The sequence below is a fragment of the Nomascus leucogenys genome, chromosome 14 (genome assembly GCF_006542625.1).
Source record: "Nomascus leucogenys isolate Asia chromosome 14, Asia_NLE_v1, whole genome shotgun sequence".
NCBI classification, from domain to species: Eukaryota; Metazoa; Chordata; class Mammalia; order Primates; family Hylobatidae; genus Nomascus; species Nomascus leucogenys.
The window spans coordinates 55780463-55800048 of record NC_044394.1 but is presented as its reverse complement, the minus strand read 5'-3'; the positions used below and the strand labels follow the sequence as shown (position 1 = coordinate 55800048).

At 39.6% G+C, this 19586-nt stretch overlaps 1 protein-coding gene across 1 annotated transcript in view; it reads right to left on the bottom strand.

Moving 5' to 3' along the window:
- Nucleotides 1–17434, bottom strand: part of LOC115838269 (centrosomal protein of 112 kDa-like) — a 51401-nt gene extending 33967 nt beyond the window's left edge. The window contains exons 1-4 of the mRNA XM_030827128.1: nucleotides 17370–17434; nucleotides 8674–8787; nucleotides 1786–1976; nucleotides 1–177 (exon numbers count right to left, since the gene is read on the bottom strand). Coding sequence (XP_030682988.1) covers nucleotides 1–177; nucleotides 1786–1976; nucleotides 8674–8779 — 474 coding nt within the window. The 5' untranslated portion in view covers nucleotides 8780–8787; nucleotides 17370–17434. The remainder of the gene's footprint in view (nucleotides 178–1785; nucleotides 1977–8673; nucleotides 8788–17369) is intronic.
- Nucleotides 17435–19586: the final 2152 nt, after the last annotated feature.

The window sequence follows — 19586 nt, the reverse complement described above, 5'->3', positions numbered from 1 at the left end:
CTGGAGACTAGTTGGCGACAGTACCAAAGTGTCATCTTCTCCAGAAGAGAGTTTCCACGATTCGTTTAAGTTGTGTTCACTTGTCTCCAGCTCACCCAGTACCCAGGCTGGTAATCCCTCTGGGCTTGAACCTTTTGCTCGTGCTGGATTTGGTTCATCAAAATAGATGGACTGATTCTTAAAAATTAGAAAAATTATTCTTTCAAAATGTACTATAATAAAACCACTAAAATTTCCACCAAGTTTCAAGTTTGATAACAGCCTTTCAAATACGCAAATTCAATTACATTCAAACATTTAAAAAAATTAAATGTACATTGAATTATGAGATATTAAAATACATTGATAACCTATTTACATTTTGGTTGCACGCTACTAAGAAGTACAATAAACAGAAGTACATAACAGATAAATCTAATAGTAACGTTTATATTACAAAAGGGACATTAGTTAAATATGGAAAGTTAAATACAAAGTTTTTTTTTAATTATGTGCTATCCTATCTCTTTCTGTAATCACTAACTACTTTACACACGCAAAAAAAGAAATCAGTGGGACGAGAAACACAAACAATGCAACCCAGGAATTAAAATTAGGAATCCCTTGATAAGGTGGGGAACAGCAGAGTGAAAAACCTGGGATTTAATTCTGGCCACACTACTAACTAGCTGGGAAACCCAAGAGAGTTCTCTAAACTTTCACATTATTATTATTTGTTAAATAAAGTCCTTCCCTTTGATTCTATGAAATTAAGTGTGAATGGGAAAACATGATACAATATACTCATATCTTCACATCTAGATGTGCTTCATAAAATGTTCTACCTTTACACGTTTCTAAAGAAAACTCTGCATTGACTGCACACCTCTGCAACAATTCTCCCAATCCTACAGACAAAATCCTCAAGGCACTGTTCCTTAGGGAGGATGACACGAGACCCTCCGCTCCATATGGGACATGCACAGAAATTTCTTTATAAATGACACAGTCATTAAAACTTTTGGCATTGTGCCATGGAAAACAGGGATTATTCTCTAATGTTCAGCATGCCACTTGACTAAATTGTGCTTTAAGTAAACTGATAAAATATAAAAAGTTTTAAAATACATCACACAGGAATTCTGCAGTTCATTATAAAAATACATATATATCCTAACGGCAACTACCAAAGCTACCAATACCTGGTACTCCAGATTTCTTAAGTACAGGCACTCTAATACCACACAAACCAAGGTATATTTTATGGTTACAAGGACCAGGACAGTGACAATTTATCCACCAAGCATAATAACTGCCTTTGCAATAAAGCTGATTTTGACAATGAAATTCATTTAAGTACAGAAACTGACTTTTAAACTCCAATTTATTACTGTCATTTTATTAGAGTAAAAAGGAACTTTTACAAATCATGCACTCCAACCTCTCATGAATGTTTAAATTATATGAGAGTTTAAAAACTAGAATTTGCTGAATTACATAAAAATTACCATTATAATCCAGTGAAAATTAGCAAAAAGTAAAGCTCAATATAAAAAATTTCATTTTCGGGTTTTTAGAAATATTGTTGAATACTGAGGCATAACTAAATCAATAAGGATACGCCCCTTATAAGCAATACATGTATTTTATTAAAGGTGGAAAAAAACTGAATCACAAAGAAAAAAACAATTTTAATATATTATCTAGCACATACAATCTAATAGTATTACCATTCCCCAAAGGGATGATAACTTGACGCTTTTTTTAAATGAAACTAGTATTTATCTTTAGTTCATTGATACCTACCATGTATGAAGGTAGAATTTTTAGTGTCCCCAGTTCAGATCGGTGTGTAAAAGGGCCTTCAAGCACACCTCGTTTAAGCATATGCAATAACAATTTTGCATACAGGTTCCGATTCTTCCTCCCCATTATTCCTGCACCTGTTCCTGAAGGTTCGCACAGCTTTCTAATCCAAAGAGCACACCTCTGCCGTTCTATAAATACAGAAGAACTATTAGAAACTTGATTTTTTATAAAATGAAACATTTTAAAGGCCAGAGAGTATATACTTTAGGCTTCACAGGCCATATGATCTCTGGCACAACTACTCTGCCACTGTAGCATGAAAGCACTCAGAGACTGTAAGTAAACAAATGGCATGACTATGTTCCAATAAAACCAGACAAAAAAAGACTGTGGGCAGGAGTTGGCCCATGGGCCATTGTCTGCTAACTCCTGGTCTACAATTTAAGTTTATTAGGTAATTGGTAAATGAGAAAGACAAATGCAAAGAAATATTTTCTCAAAAATAAAATCTCTAGATTATCATTAACTTTAATTTTTAATTTTTAATTATTGTGAGTACACAGTAGATATATATATTTAGGCAGCACATGAGATATTTTGATACAGGCATATAATGTATAATAGTCACATCAGGATAAATGGGGTATCTATCCATTACTTCAAGCATTTATCCTTTGTGTTACAAACAATCCAATTATACTCTTAGTTATTTTGAAATATGCCATTAAATTATTATTGACTGTAGTCACTCTGTTGTGCTGTCAAATACTAGGTCGCATTCACTCTATGTTTTTGTACCCATTAACCATCCCCACTTCCTCCCCACCCATCCTTCCCACCCTCTGGAAACCATCCTTCTCTCTATCTCCATGAGTTCAATTGTTTTAATTTTTAGCTCCCAAAAATTAGTGAGAATATGTGAAGATTGTCTTTCTGTGTCCAGCTTATTTCACGTAACATAATGTCTCCCAGTTCCAGCCATGTTGTTGCAAATGACAGGGTCTCATTCTTTTTTATGGCTGAATAGTACTCCATTGTGTACATGTATCACATTTTCTTTATCCATTTGTCTGTTGATGGACACTTAGGTTGCTTCCAAATCTTGGCTATTGTGAACAGTGCTGCCACAAACATGGGAGTGCAGATATCTCTTGGATACACTGATTTCCTTTTGGGTATATAACTAGCAGTGGGATTGCTGGATCACATGGTAGCTCTATTTTCTAGTTTTTCTGAGGAACCTCAAAACTCTTCTCCATAGTCACTCCACTAATTTGCTTTAACACCAGAAGTGTAGGAGAGTTCCCTTTACTCCACATCCTTGCCAGCGTGTTATTGCCTGTCTTTGGATAAAAGCCATTTTAACTGGGGTGAAATAATATCTCACTGTAGTTTTTATCTGCGTTGCTCTGATGATCAGTGATGTTGAACATCTTGTCACATGCCTGTTTACCATTTGTATGTCTTCTATTGAGAAATGTCTATTTAGATCTTTTGCCCATGTTTAAATCAGATTATTTGATTTTTTCGTATAGAGCTGTTTGAGCTCCTTATATATTCTGGTTATTCCCTTGTCAGATGAATAGTCTAAAAAGATTTTCTCTCATTCTTTGGATTGTTTGTTCAATTTGTTGATTGTTTCCTTTGCAGAAGCTTTTTAACTCGATGAGATCCCATTTGTCCATTGTCACTTTTGTTGCCTGTGCTTTTGGAGTTATTACTCAAGAAATCTTTGCCCAGACCAATACCCTGGAGATTTTCCCCAATGTTTTCTTTTAGTAGTTTCCTTGTTTGAGGTCTTAGATTTCGGCCTTTAATCCATTTTTATTTTTGTATATGGTGGGAGATAGGGGTCTAGTTTCATTCTTCTGTATATGGATATTGAAAACTTGATATCCACATACAGAAGAATGCCTTTAAAAATGTTTGCATTTTTGCTGTGAAAATTATATAATCACAAAATAAACTCATGAAATATTGGGATTACTTTGTACAAGAAAATACAAAAACGAAACTGATAAACTTAAGTAAGTGGCACCATTTATTGAAGAGACTGTCCTTTTCCCAGTATAAGTACTTCACACCTTTGTCAAAAATGAAATTACTGTACATGTATGGATTTGTATCTGGGTTATTCTGTTCCATAGGTCCATGTGATTGTTTTTATGCCAGTACCATGATGGTTTGGTTACAATTGCTCTGTAGTATAATTTGAAGTCAGGTAATGTAATTCCTCCAGATTTATTATTTTTGCTTAGGATAAATTCGGCTATTCTGAGTCTTTTGTGATTCCACATAAATTTTAAGGTTGTTTTCTTCTATTTCTGTGAAGAATGTCATTGGTATTTTGATAGAGATTGCACTGAATCTGCAGATTGGTTTGGGTAGTATGGACATTTTAACAATATTGATTATTTCAATCCATGAACATAGAGTATCGTTCTATTTTTTCGTGTCCTCTTCAATTTCTTTCATTAATGTTTTACAGTTTTCATTATAGAGATCTTTCACTTCTTTGGTTAATTCCTAGGTATTTTATTTTATTTGTAGCAATTGGAAATGAGATTACTTTCTTGATTTCTTTTTCAGATTGTTTGCTGTTGGCATATAGACATGTTACTGATTTTTGTATGTCGACTTTGTACCCTGTATCTTTACTGAATTTGTTTATCTGTTTTAATAGTTTTTTGGGGGAGTCTTTAGGTATTTCCAATATAAGATCATAGCATCTTTAAACAAGCATAATTTGACTTCTTCCTTTCCAATTTCGATGCCCTTTATTTCTTTCTCTTGCCTGACTGCTCTAGCTAGGACTTCCAATACTATGTTGAATAACACTGGTGAAAGTGGGCAATCTTGTTGTATTCCAGATCTTAAAGGAAAGGCTTTCAGTTTTTCCCCATCCAGTACAATACTAGCTATGGGTCCTGTCATATATGAATTTTATTATGTTGAGGAATGTTACTTCGATACCCAGTTTTTTTTAGGGTTTTTATCATGAAGGATGTTGAATTTTATCAAATGCTTTTCCAGAACTGAAATGATCATACAGTTTTTGTCCACCGTTGTGTTATGATTTATCACATGGATTGATTTGCATATGTTGAACCATCTTTGCATCCCTGGAATAAATCCTAGTTGGTCATGATGAATGATCTTTTTAATATATTGTTGAATTCTGTTTGCAAGTATTTTGCTGAGGATTTTTGCATTAATGTTCATCAGGGATACTGGCCTGTAGTTTTCTTTTTTTTTGATGTATCTTTGTCTGGTTTTGGTATCAGGGTAAACACTGGCCTCGCAGAATGACTTTGAAAATATTCCTCCCTCCTCTATTTTTTTGAATAGTTTGAGTAAGATTGGTATTAGTTATTCTTTAAATGTTTAGTAAAATTCATCAGTGAAGCCATCAAGTCCAGGGCTTTTCTTTGCTGGGAGACTTTTTATAAATAAATTTCTGTGATAAAATTTTGTTGCAATTTTGCATCTCTAAAATAATTTTAGATGTATTGAAAAATCTTTCTATAATTTTAATTATGTAAACCTTGAAAGAGATAAAATGCAATCTCTGATTTATCTAAGCATTTTCAACTTTTTCTAAAATTAAATCTTGAATGTTTTATTTATGAAATCCAATAATACCCAGGGATTTGTAGCTGATAGAGGGTTTTAACATCTTTAAAAGTAATTGAGCACTATTTACATGTCATTTTGTGAAATAATTATTCTTTTCAAAATCTACCTAAAAATCACAGCACAATTTAATCCATATATATGGTCTATATTATCTTGCCATGACACAGGATTGTTTTAGGTCTCATGAAAACTATTTTGGTATTAATTTTTTATCAGTCTAAGTCAATTTGAGAATTATATATCTAATGCAAATCATAAATCTGCTCTATCTTTTAGTTTACAAAGGTCATATTCATTTATTGTTTTACCTACAAAAATTACTAAGACCGGATTTACTATGTTGCAAACATCATTTCAGGTTGGAAACTTATGCCTTTAAAATTTTTTGTATTTTTTGCTGTGAAAATTATATAATCATTAAACTTCATGAAATATTGGGAACACTTTGAAGAAAATACAAAAGTGAAACTGATAAACTTAAGTAAATAGTTTTTCAATCTACACACTTTCCACATCCCATAGCAAACTGCAATCTATATAATATTCTAATGTCCAGAATTTAGTACAATTTGGTTAATGAAAGAATTCATTCCTCTATGTAAAATAATGGGAAAACCCATTATCATAAGTTGAATTTAGCAATAAGATATAATTTATTATGAATTTCTAGTTCTTGTTTCAGATGTGAGTTTCAGATTGCTTATTATAAACTAATTAAATAAAAGAAAGCCATGGATGTACCAATACTGACAATGTGTCAAGGAATCAAAGATTACAATTAATGAATTCTACGTACCTAATTTTTTTTTTCTTTTGAGATGGAGTCTTGCTCCGTTGCCCAGGCTGGAGTGCAGCGGTGCGATCTCGGCTCACTGCAAGCTCTGCCTCCTGAGTTCACACCATTCTTCTGCCTCAGCCTCCCAAGTAGCTGAGACCGCAGGCGCCCGCCAACACGCCCATCTAATTTTTTTTTTTTTTTGTATTTTTAGTAGAGACAGGGTTTCACCATGTTAGCCAGGATGGTCTTGATCTTCTGACCTCATGATCCACCCGCCTCAGCCTCCCAAAGTACTGGGATTACAGGCGTGAGCCACCGCGCTCCGCCCCTAAAATCTTTTCTTTTAAAGAAGATAAATATGGCCGGGCGCGGTGGCTCACGCTTGTAATCCCAGCACTTTGGGAGGCCAAGGCGGGCGGATCACGAGGTCAGGAGATCGAGACCACGGTGAAACCCTATCTCTACTAAAAATACAAAAAAAAATTAGCTGGGCGTGGTGGCGGGCGCCTGTAGTCCCAGCTACTCGGAGAGGCTGAGGCAGGAGAATGTCGTGAACCCGGGAGGCGGAGCTTGCAGTGAGCCGAGATTGCACCATGCACTCCAGCCTGGGCAACAGAGCGAGACCATGTCTCAAAAAAAAAAAAAAAAAGAAGATAAAATATGAGGATGGTTTGATTTGAAATACATTTACAATGAGAAATTTTAATACAAATGTTTCCTAATCAGTAAATCTAAGACAAAAAGAAAAAAAGGTAGTGAATATCAGAAGAGGATGCAATATAAAAATATCATTAGATATCATTCAAATAATCATGAACTTGAGTCATGGGACATGAAATATTCATTTGAAAAACAGCAGAGGAAGAAAGAAGAGGTTAAAGCCTGACAAGGTCAAGAGCAGAAGGCAGAGGAGGAGGTCTTCAAGGGAAGACCATGGCAACTTACCCAGGATTAGGAAAGGCTGAAGGCCCTAGAACAATAGGTGAACACAGTATGCATAATTTATACATCATACTCCCTTCTCCTAACACAGCTCCCTGGAATAAATGCAACAGTTTTCACTTATCCATGGTTTTGCTTTCCTCTGTTTCAGTTACCCACACTCGAATGCAGTCCAAAAATAGGTGAGTACAATACAATAAGATACTTTGAAAGAAAGAGGGAAATTACTTTCACACAATTTTAATTACATTATATTGTTATAATTGTTCTATTTTATTATTAGCTATTATTGTCAATCTCATACTGTACCTAATTGATAAACTAAATTTAATCATCAGTGTGTATGTGAAGGAAAAGACAGAGCGTATATAGGTTTTAGTACTAGCAGCTGTTTCAGGCAGCCTCTGGGGGACTTGGAATGTATTCCTCAAGAACAGGGGGGATTGCTATATTTAATACTGAGTCAGTTCCTCACTGAATATAGAGTCCACTCAGACACCTCAGGGAAACAGGCAACTTGGAAAAAGTAAAAGCCATAGTTTCTTGGTCCCACTTCAAACCTACCACTCAAAAGCTACCAAGTCACATTTACCTTTACAGACAATCTTTTTTTTTTTTTTTTTTTTTTTTTGAGACGGAGTCTCGCTCTGTTGCCCAGGCTGGAGTGCAGTGGCACGATCTCGGCTCACTGCTAGCTCTGCCTCCCGGGTTCACACCATTCTCCTGCCTCAGCCTCTCCGAGTAGCTGGGACTACAGGCGCCCGCCACCACGCCCGGCTAATTTTTTGTATTTTTAGTAGAGACGGGGTTTCACCGTGGTCTTGATCTCCCAACCTCGTGATCCGCCCGCCTCGGCCTCCCAAAGTGCTCGGATTATAAGCGTGAGCCACCGCGCCTGGCCTTTACAATCTTACACCTACTATGACTTAGAGAATCTTCCCAGTCCCCAAAATTCTCTCCAATTGCTCTCTAGTGCCTTAAGTTACATGAAAATTCTCTAACTTGAGAAAAAGACTTTCATTCCATAATTAGAAACAACAGGCCAGGAACTGGAGACAAGATAGCAACAAAACTTTATTCACACTGGATTTTGTTCTGCCAACAAATAAGCATAAAAGACCAATAGATTATTTTCTGCTTTGATAGGCAAAAGGGCTGGAGAACAGGAGAACAGTAGGCTCCTCCTGTCTCTGGCCCTTTCCATAGAAAGAAGAAAAATTTGCAAGAAAAATTTCCATAGAGAAAAGAAAAAGATGCAAGAAAAAAGGTTGTAGCTAACTTTAGAGATCCTTGTGCTGTAAGCTCATGACACGTGAGACGAGGCATCACAATAAGATCTTTCCAGTTTGACAGGACATTATCATTGAATGTCTATCTACCCTTGAACAACTCAGTGTAAACAGTCCTATGTCAATGGCAAAAATTGTTACTAGAGAAAATCAGGTTTTCTTCCATGTTGATAGTTCATTGGTTTGACTAAATAATATAAAGAAAAAAATTAAGAATCTAATTTTCAAACATAATCTTACCTGTCCTATGAGGTAATTTTAGAACAAAGGGCTTCATATCAACCACAAAGTGATCAAATTCTGCATCCAGCTTCTCCCATTTTTCTTCTTCACTTCCCACTTCCATAATCCAATCTGTAAAAGATTTTAAATCAAAATATTAAGGATTTGTATGCTGAAAACTACAAAACTCTGATGAGAGACATAAAAAAAAAACTCATGAGTTAAATATCAGTTCTCCCCAAATTGACCTGTAGATTTAGTGCAATTCCAATCAAAACCCAGCCGTATTATTTGTAGAGATAAGCTTAATTCTAAATTTACATGAAAAGGTAAAGGAACTAAAGAGCCCAAACAATTTTGAAAAAGTACAAAGTTGGAGAACTCACATTATCAAATTTTAAGATGTACTCCAAAGCTACAGTAGTCAAGCCAATTGGTATTGGTGAAAGGATAGACAGATCAACGGAAAAGATTAGAGAGTCCAGAAACAGACCAAAACAAACATGAACAACTGATTTTCAACAAAGGTGTGATCCATGAAGAAATGACAGTTATTACAACAAATGATGTCGTAACAACTGGATATCCATATACAAAAAAAAAAAAAGAACCTCAACCTAAACTTCATCCTGTATATAAAAATTAACTCAATATGAATCACAGACCTAAGTGTAAAAACGTAAAACTATACAACTCTTAGAAGAAAGCATAGGAGGAAATCTTTGCAAACTGGAGTAAGGCTAAGATTTCTTATACACAACATTAAAAGCATTATCCACAAAAGGAAAAACTGACCAGGCACGATAGCTCATGCCTGTAATCCCAGAACTTTGGGAGGCCCAGGCAGGAGGAATGCTTGAGCCCAGGATTTAAAGACCAGCCTGGGCAATTTGGTGACACCCCATCTCTATAAAACAAAAAAAAAATTTAAAATTAGCCAGGTTTAGTGGCACGCACCTGTAGTCCCAGCTACTTGGGATGCTGAGGTGGGAGGATTGCTTGAAAGTGTGAGAGGTCAAGGCTGCAGTGGGCCATGATTACACCACTAAACTCTAGCCTCGGTGCTAGATAGAACAAGACCCTATCTCAAAAATAAAAAAGAAAGCTGATATATTGAACTTCACACAAAAAAAACTGTCCTGCAAAGGACTCTGCTAAGGAATTGAGAAGATAAGCCACAGAACAGAACAAAATATTTGCAAATCATACATCTATAAGAGACTTGTATCGAGAATACATAAGGAACTCTCAAAACTCAACAATCAGAAAATAAACTACCCCAATAATCAGCAAAAAAAATTAGTTCCTCTACCAAAGAAGAAATACAGATGGCAAGTAAGCACATGACAAGATGCTCAATATCATTACAGAAATGCAAATTAAAACTACACTGAGATACCACTAACATTAAAAATGCACACAATACCAAGTGCTGGTGAGGATGTACAACAACAGGAACTCTCATGCATTGCTGGTGGAAATACAAAATAGTACAGGCACTCTGGAAAACAGTTTGGCAGTTTCTTACAAAAATAAACACACACTCAGCCTATGAGCCAGAAATCCCACTCCCAGGTATTTAGCTAAGTGAAAAGAAAAATCCATATACACACAAAAATCCAAATGTGATTTTAAAAAAATAATCACCAAACAACTGAAAACAGCCCAAATGTCCCTCAACTGGGGACTAGATAAACTGTGGCATATCCACACAATAACATAGTACTCAGCAACAGAAAGGAAGGAACTACTGATACACACACAACATGGAAACTTCAAATCCTTATGCTAAGTGAAAGAAGCCCTTCTCAAAAGGCTGCACACTGTCTAATTCCATTTGTGTGACATTCTAGAAAAGGCAGACAACATAGGCATAAAGAACGGATCAGGTGAAACCCTGTCTCTACTAAAAATACAAAAAAATTAGCCGGGCGTTGTGGCGGGCGCCTGTAGTCCCAGCTACTGGGAGAGGCTGAGGCAGGAGAATGGCGTGAACCCGGGAGGCGGAGCTTGCAGTGAGCCGAGATTGCACCACTGCACTCCAGCCTGGGCGACAGAGCGAGACTCCGTCTCAAAAAAAAAAAAAAAAAAAAAAAAAAAGAACGGATCAGCAGCTCATGGGGTTAGCAGTGGGGGCAGAGTCTCAACACAAAGGGATGGCACAAAGAAACAATTTGGCATGTTGGAATTGTTCTGTACACTGTCTATGTAGGAAGTTATGAGGACCTACAGTGTGTAAAAACTGATAGAACTATATGCCAAAAAAAGTGCATTTGCTGTATATAAATTAAAAAAAAATTTTTTTGAGATGGAGTCTTGCTCTGCTGCCCAGGCTACAGAGTGCAATGGCACACTCTTGGCTCACTGCAACCTCCGCCTCCTGGGTTCAAGCGATTCTCCTGCCTCAGCCTCCTGAGTAGCTGGGATTACAGGCACACACCACCATGCCTGGCTAATTTTTCTATTTTTAGTAGAGACGGGGTTTCACCATGTTGGTCAGGCTGGTCTCGAACTCCTGACCTCGTGATCCACCCACCTCAGCCTCCCGAAGTGCTGGGATTACAGGCATGAGCCACTGCACCCACCAAATATAAATTTTTTAATCCTCTTTAAAAACTGTAAAATATTGGTCATCATACTTTCTAATTTTTCTAATTTTCATACTTTCTAATACTTTCTAATTAACAAGAAAAACACTGAATACAAAGGGGGTGAATCCCAAAAATCAAAAGTGTAGGTTTTGACAAAATTTGTGAAGTTAAAAATACATCCACACTCTACGTGTTCCTTTAAATTGTGAAATGCCCTGATAGGGATGTGCACTACCTTTACATTATGAATGGTGTCAATTTTTCATTTATTCCATTTACAAATTCTATATTTGGTGAAAAGCTTTGTTCTGCCTCATAAGCTATCTTGCTCCACAAACTGCCCTCTATCTGCTAAACCAGCTTCTAATATTTATCACATAATCAAATGGTTTCCACCATTTCATCATCAACAACCTCTTCATAAAAAGTTCTCTCCACCCTGTCTCTGTAAGTAAATCCTAACTTTTACTTGCTGACTTTACTTTCCTCAGTCATTAGAGGTAAGTCAAGGTCTCTCATAATCTCTCTCATTCTCTCTCTCTCTCTCCCCACCTGCTCTCTCATGCATCCTCTGTAGTCTTTCACTTTCTCCACTCAACCATGCAGTGGAAGGAAAACACTTAACAAGATCCATCTTGCGACTTCCCAACTACTGCTCTTCCTCCCTCAGCCCCAAAATCCCTGAGGCTCAACGCTCCAACCATCTGACTACCACGTACTCCCCTTTCTCATCTCTGCCATCTTGCAAAGAAACCCGTCTGAAACTGGCCTCTTGTCCTCTTTTTTTCTTTTTCATTTCTCTTTTTTTTTTTTGAGACGGAATCTCACTCTGTCACCCAGGCTGGAGTGTAGTGGCACGATCTCGGCTCACTGCAACCTCCGCCTCCCAGGTTCAAGGAATTCTCCTGCCTCAGCCTCCCGAGTAGCTGGGACTACAGGCGCCCGCCACCACGCCCAGATAATTTTTCGTATTTTTAGTAGAGACGGGGTTTCACCATGTTAGCCAGGCTGGTCTTGGCCTCCTGACATTGTGATCCGCCTGCCTCAGCCTCCCAAAGTGCTGGGATTACAGGCATGAGCCACCATGCCTGGCCACCTCTTGTCCTCTTAAATGCTCTCTTCTTATTCCACTAGATCTTTCCTTTCTACTTGGCAAGGCTGCAATCCCTTGATGTCCTCCTTCATGCTCTACAGGGTTGCTGAAAAAAATGGCATGGCCTTGTAGTCAAACGGCTTCCAACATTACCTGAACCCTCAGGAGTCTGGCTATTTCCTACTCCACGAAGCAGCTTTAAAACTTTTCCCAAATATCTTACAGCACCTTGAATAACTCCAGTCTCTCCTCTCAATTTAAAAATCATACATCTTGCTTCATGGAAAAATAGTCAGGTGGTACCACCCCAAGATGTTGTTCCTCTCACCTCTCAACTTACCTCTCAGAGAAAACACTCTTCCACCTCTGCTCCTGTATCAGATGCAATAACTCTCCCGCTACCTGTCCTCTATCAATTGCCTATCCGCTATGTAAAATTTTCCATCTCCACTGACTCCTTCCCCTCTGATGGCAGCTGAGAAATATTTCAAAACCTGCCTGCTTCTCTATTCTCACTGCCACGATCTCAAAGGCCTGCCCACCACTTAACTTGGACTACTGCGGCAGCCTCATCATCTGTCTCCCTACTGCCAGTTTTCTCTACTTGAGTCCATTTTCCTCACCTGTTCCAGAATGAATTTCCTAATGAGAAAGCTAAGTTTATCACTTCCTGTTTAAAAATCTCCCCTCACTCTAGCATTCCATTCACCAAATCCACTTACTTTCTCCACTGCATCAACTTCTATCCAGATCTCACCCCCTGTATATTACCCTCTTCTATCTCCATCATGGTAGCAAAAATCTTTCAAAGTTCACCAGTGATCCACTAACTGCCAAATCCAAAGGGCTGTCTTCAGTTTGCATCCTATTTGACATCTCCACAGCATCTTCCACTTCTGACAACTCCCTGCTCCTAAGAAACTCTTCTTTGACTTCAGTGGTTCCATTCAGTCCTGGCTCCCCTACTGCCTCAGATCATTCCTTCTCGGTCTCTCAATAGCTCTGGCTTCTCCAGTCAGTATGGACTCTCCAGTGCTCTTTCCTTAGTCTCCTTTTGATCTGACTTTTCACACTCACTTAGTGAATGCATTCAGTACCATCATTTCAAGTATTCATTTCATGCCATTCACCCTTAAATTTTATTTCAAACTCCAGCCTCTCTTTGCAACTCCAGACTCATTTATAATAGCTCCTGGACCTATTCACTAATGTCCTATTTATTACCTAGATTTATATGTCCAAGGAAAAAATCCTTGATGTTTTTCTCCATAAATCTATGTTGTACTCTGCTTGATGACATCATCTACTTCATCTCCCAAGCTAGAAGTTTCAATGTTCCCATCCTCTAAACCCCCACAAACCAATACATCAATAAACGCTGAGAAATATCTCAAAATCTGCCTGCTTCCCTATTCTCACTGCCACAATCTCAGATAAAGGCCTGCCCACCACTTACCTGAACTACTGCGGCAGCCTCATCATCTGTCTCCCTACTGTCAGTTTTCTCTACTTGAGTCCATTTTCTTCACCTGCTACAGAATGAGTTTCCTAATGACAAAGCTAAGCCTATCACTTCCTGTTTAAAAACCTCTCATGACTGCCTAAAACAGAATACTATCCAAACCCAAAGTTAGGCATACAAGTACCTTTGCATTCAGGCCTGTCTCTCACACCACACACACAAACACACACACACACACACTTACTTTGCCTAACTACACCAACCCACCAGTGCTCACTTCCTTCTTGCCACAATGAACTCCTCACTACGGTCAAACCCCCCGAGCACTTATCTGATCTCATCCCCTTTTCATAGGCTATTCTCTCCACCTGGAGTCAGGTAAATGCAGTTCAAATGTCACCTGAGTGAAGCTGGCCCCCCCCCCCCCTGCCCTAGACTGGCTGTTGCTCTGTTCTCAGTGTAAACTGTTCACATCTGTGTACAGCATTTCTCATGCTGGTTTTTTTTTTACACATCTGTGTATTATTATGCATACATCTTCCATTATCTGTGAGAAGCTCCTAGAAGGCAGGGACCATGATTTATACATCTTAGTAAGTACCTAGCTTATTAGCTGGTACTCATCATTTTTTGTTTGGCTGGTTGGTTTTGTTTTACATATATACAATATATTCCATCAGTTATGCACTTGGTAACAGTAGGCTATGATACCAGTGCTGGATGTGAGATCATAATGTTGAAAAGCAACAATTCAAATGGATGAATAAACCAATGGAAACTCATAAACCCAGAGTTTTAAAGCACAGCTCTGGCCTAGATGTACTCCGGGGCTTAAAGACTATATACTGCCCATGTACTCAAACATTTGCCTGAGAATATCTATAGCTAAAGCTAAATAAAAAAGATTCCTCATAATCACTAATTCTCAATAAATCCTTTGACATGGGCAGGAAATGTTAGTGTTTAACATTAGAGGAAACTAAAATTCAACCATTAAATGACTAACTCAAAATCATGAAATCAAGCACAAAGCTCAGATTAAAATTCTGAAACCTCTAGCTCTCAGATCCATTATATCGACCGTTTACATATAAGTCAGCAATATCTCCAACTAATTAAAAAGTATTTTGAAGGCCAGGCGCGGTGGCCCATGCCTGTAATCCCAGCACTTTGGGAAGCTGAGGCAGGCGGATAACTTGAGGTCAGGAGTTCAAGACCAGCCTGGCCAACATGGTGAAACCCCGTCTCTACTAAAAATACCAAAAAAATTAGCTGGGCAAAGTGGCACATGCCTGTATTCCCAGCTACTAGGGAGGCTGAGGCAGGAGAATTGCTTGAACCCGGGAAGCGGAGTTTGCAGTGAGCTGAGACGGTGCCAGTACACTCCAACCTGTGTGACACAGCAAAACTCTGTCTCAAAAAAAAAAAAAAAAAAGTATTTTGAAAAGTAGAAAGGCAATTGGAATTGCTATATCGACATGCAATATTGAAGAATACATTTAAAAAAAAAAACAAGATAAAGAATCAAAGTAACATTTGGTAAAAACTAAAAATCTGCTTCTTCTTATCCCTTAATTTTTCTCCAAAAAAATAAAGAAATGGAAAAAGAAACAAAAAAACTAACATTTCAAACCTTGAAGGATTTATTGCTATACAAATTACATCTTATTGGCCAGGTGTGGTGGCTCGTGCCTGTAATCCAAACACTTTGGGAGGCCAAGGTGAGTGGATCATTTGAGCCCAGGAGTTCAAGACCAAGCTTGGGCAACACAGTGACACCCTGTCTCTACAAAAAAATACAAAAATTAGCCAGGCATGGTGGTATGCATCTGTAGTCCCAGCCACTCGGGAGGCTGAGGTGGGAGGATCGCTTGAGCCCAAGAGGTCAAGGCTGCAATGAGCCAAGATCACGCCATTGCACTCCAGCCTGAGCAATAAAGTGAGACCCTGTCTCAAAAAAACTGAAAAATGGGCCGGATGCAGTGGCTCACACCTGTAATCCCAGCACTTTGGGAGGCCAAGGAGGGAGGGTCACCTGAGGTCGGGAGTTCGAGACAAGCCTAGCCAATTAAAAATACAAAAATTAGCCAAGCATGGTGGCAGGCACCTGTAATCCCAGCCACTCAGGAGGCTGAGGCAGGAGAATCTCTTGAACCTGGGAGGCAGAGGTTGTAGTGAGCTGAAATTACACCACTGCACTCCAGCTGGGTGACAAGAGCAAAGCTCCATCTCAAAAAAGAAAAAATTGAAAATGAAAAATAATTTTAAAACAAATTACATCATATTCACAAATTGTATCTAAGTTCCAACTTATCAAAAGTTTCATACCATTTATCAGAATTGAAAATTTAAATTACTAGAATTGAAAAATAGGTAAAGCAACATCTTTGGCTTAGCCTTAGAGTAATTATAGTGTGCCTATTAGTTACATAAATTATTTCAAAGGTAACCCAGGTGATGGACGTTGCAGTGAGCTGAGATCGCACCACTGCACTCCAGCCCGGGCCACAGAGAAAGACTGTCTCAAAAAAATAAATAATTTCAAAGGTAAAATAGTAAATTGGGTGACTCTTGCTTATGGCTACAATCTGTATTTGGATCATGTCTTTTATCAAACTCACCTATGTTGTCTTTTTTTAAACTTCTTTTTGGACAGCTACGAAATGGGCTTACCTACCCTAGAGTCAGCAAACATAACCAAGCCACAAGTATTAAAAGGTCTGGGGAAAAAAAGGAGTCACAACTGCCAAGCAAAGAATACACTTCATTCATATCACACTCCTTGCCAAACAAAACAAACGTTCTTGGACGTTGCGTAAAATCCATTTGGTTCAATCAAATCATATTTTAAATATATTGTGGGTCATTAAAGAAAACTGGAAATGTTGACAAATTAAAAAGGATTACAGGTGCACGTTTTCTCTGGCTTACACGTGTGGATGTTTTGACAGGAGCCTTCCCTGATCCTACCCGTAGCTCAATTTGTGCTTTAGAAACAAATCTCAGTTTATTTTCTGGCCCGGCCCTACCATTTCCGCACCATTTCCATGGTCATTTTACAGAGGAAGAAGCTGAGGCTTAAGTGAGGTGAAATCACTGACCTAGGTTCTTAGGGGACAGCGACAGCTGGGCCTGAACACTGCACAAATTATTAATACCATGCATTCCACTAAGCTGCAGCCTGACCACTGTGGAGAGGCTGATGGAATTTAATGTGCCTTTTCTATCTTATTTTGACTCATCTTAAAATATTAAAGACAAATAAAAATAGCCGTGTAATGATCAGAAAAGCTGTTCACATTACTTATGTCGTTCTCTTAAACACTTAAAAATAATTAACTCAGAAACACAGGGTAGCATCCTACATGCGGCGGTGCTGGGCTAGGGCCTCTCCAAGCGGCCTATGACTTTCTGCAAACCAACCAGCGCCCTGGTTCTGTCCCTGCAAATCCAGCTGATTGTTCTGAGATTCTTTTCTGCGACGGAATTGAAAACTCCAGCGGTGCCGTTCCTTCCTGGCAGTCCCTTCCTCCGCCCGCCGAGGCCTAGGCCCAGGCCGCACTCCTACCTTGTCCAGGACACAGATTTCCTCTCCCAGTCGCAAATCCTTGGGTCAGACTCCTGGACCACGTCAGACCGATCAAACTATACTTAGAAATTTCCCAAGCCGTCCCGGCTTGGATCGCCCTCTGCCTGCCGGGGACGCCACAGCGGGCAGCGCCGGGACCCCCGGGGCGCGCGCCCCCCAGGCCCGGAGAACAGGCCCAGGGCCTGAGGGCGACGCCCCTTCCCGAACGGGCCCGCAAGTGCGGGGCACCGGCGCAAAATTCCACTCAAGAACCTGGTGGGAGAGGCGGGGGAAGGAAATTCGGAAAAAAACGAGAACCTGGCACCACTATACGCAAGCTTTCCGCTCGGCCGCTGCCGCCAATGCCGCCGCCATCGCCGCCCCTGCCAAACGGTTTCAAATCCTTGCGGGCCGCTGGGTGGCAGCCGTCCAGCAGCCCGGGGGCGGGGACTTTTGCGCTCGCACTTCCCCGCCCCCTACTCCACCCCTCTAGCCTGCGGTGCGGTTGCCATGGCGACGTTCCCGGCGGCGGCGACCACGGTGCCCCAGGGTGGGGGCGGAGACTTCCGCGCGGGCATTGGCCGAGGTGGGCGGATCACGAGGTCAGGAGATCGAGACCATCCTGGCTAACACGTGAAACCTCGTCTCCACTAAAAATACAAAAAAAAAAAAAAAAAAAATTACCCGGGCGTGATGGTGGGCGCCTGTAGTCCCAGCTACTTGGGAGGCTGAGGCAGGAGAATGGCATGAACCTGGGAGGCAGAGCTTGCAGTGAGCCAAGATCACACCACTGCACTCCAGCCTGGGCAACAGAGTGAGAGTCCAACTCAAAAAAAATAAATAAAAATAAATAAATAAATAAATAAACAGAGCTACAAATATTCTAAGCAAAATATTATATGAATGAAGCCACCTATGAAAACACAGTAGATCAATACTAAATGGAATATACAACAAAATGCAAGGTCCTTAACATTCAAAATAAATCATGTAAGTCATCCCATTAGCAGAAAAATACAGGAGAAAATAGTAAGATCATTTAGCTGAAAAGTTTTTTAAAGCATTTAATAAAATTTAAAATTGAACCACAAACACACACAAAAAAACGAGTAAAACATAAAAAGAGGACGGGCCAGTCACGGTGGCTCACACCTGTAATCCCAGCACTTCAGGAGGCCGAGGCGGGCCGATCACCTGAGGTCGGGAGTTCGAGACCAGCCTGACCAACATGGAGAAACCCCGTCTCTACTAAAAATACAAAATTAGCTGGGCATTGTGGCACATGCCTGTAATCCCAGCTACTCGGGAGGCTGAGGCAGGAGAATTGCTTGAACCCGGGAGGCGGAGGTTACAGTGAGCTGAGATCGAGCCATTGCACACTCCAGCCTGGGCGACAAGAGCGAGACTCCATCTCAAAAAAAAAAAAAAAAAAAAAAAAAAAAAGCAACTTCCTTAATTTGATGAAATCTGATAAAGTCTAATACTAGCCAATAACAAATAACATAATTAACAGAGCATTATGGGAAGCTCTTTCCCCCAGTGCAGGACCAGACGAGGATGCCTGCTATTACTCTTTAATCAGCATTGTAGTGGAGAAACAATACAGCAAGAAATAAAAAGGAATTAGGATTAACTTTTAAGCCAAAAAAATTGTCATTATGTGTATATGACACTATTACATGCCTAGACAATCCCTGAAAACGCCAAAACTGTTACAATTAATAACTTACTGGATACATTATTGTTATCAACCAGATTACTATATACTAGTATGAAACCAATAGAAAATAATGATCAAACTAGAGAACAAGTATCTATGACAAAAATGAGCCAATAAAGGATCAACTTGCAGATTTAAGAGAAATCCTTCAAATCAATATAAAAAAAAGGACTCTACAAAAACACGCACAAAATGAGCAAAGCATATGAGGAAAAGTAAGGCACAGAAGCCAATAAACATTAGTTAAACTCTACCTCACATGAAACCCGCCACTGCAAGTTCCAGGTGAGAGGATCCCTGCAGAAACACTGCAGGGCAGGATCCCAGGAGGCAGGACCACCGGGAAAGTGATGGAGCCCCTGCAGTCGGGAGGGTCTCAGGCCCAAGAGGGCCAGGTGGCTCCAGACCTCCTGCTCCAGCTTCCGGTTACTCCCCACACCAGGCACAGCCCCGCGTGGGTGCTCCGATGCAGGGAGGATTCTGACTGGCCATGTCTT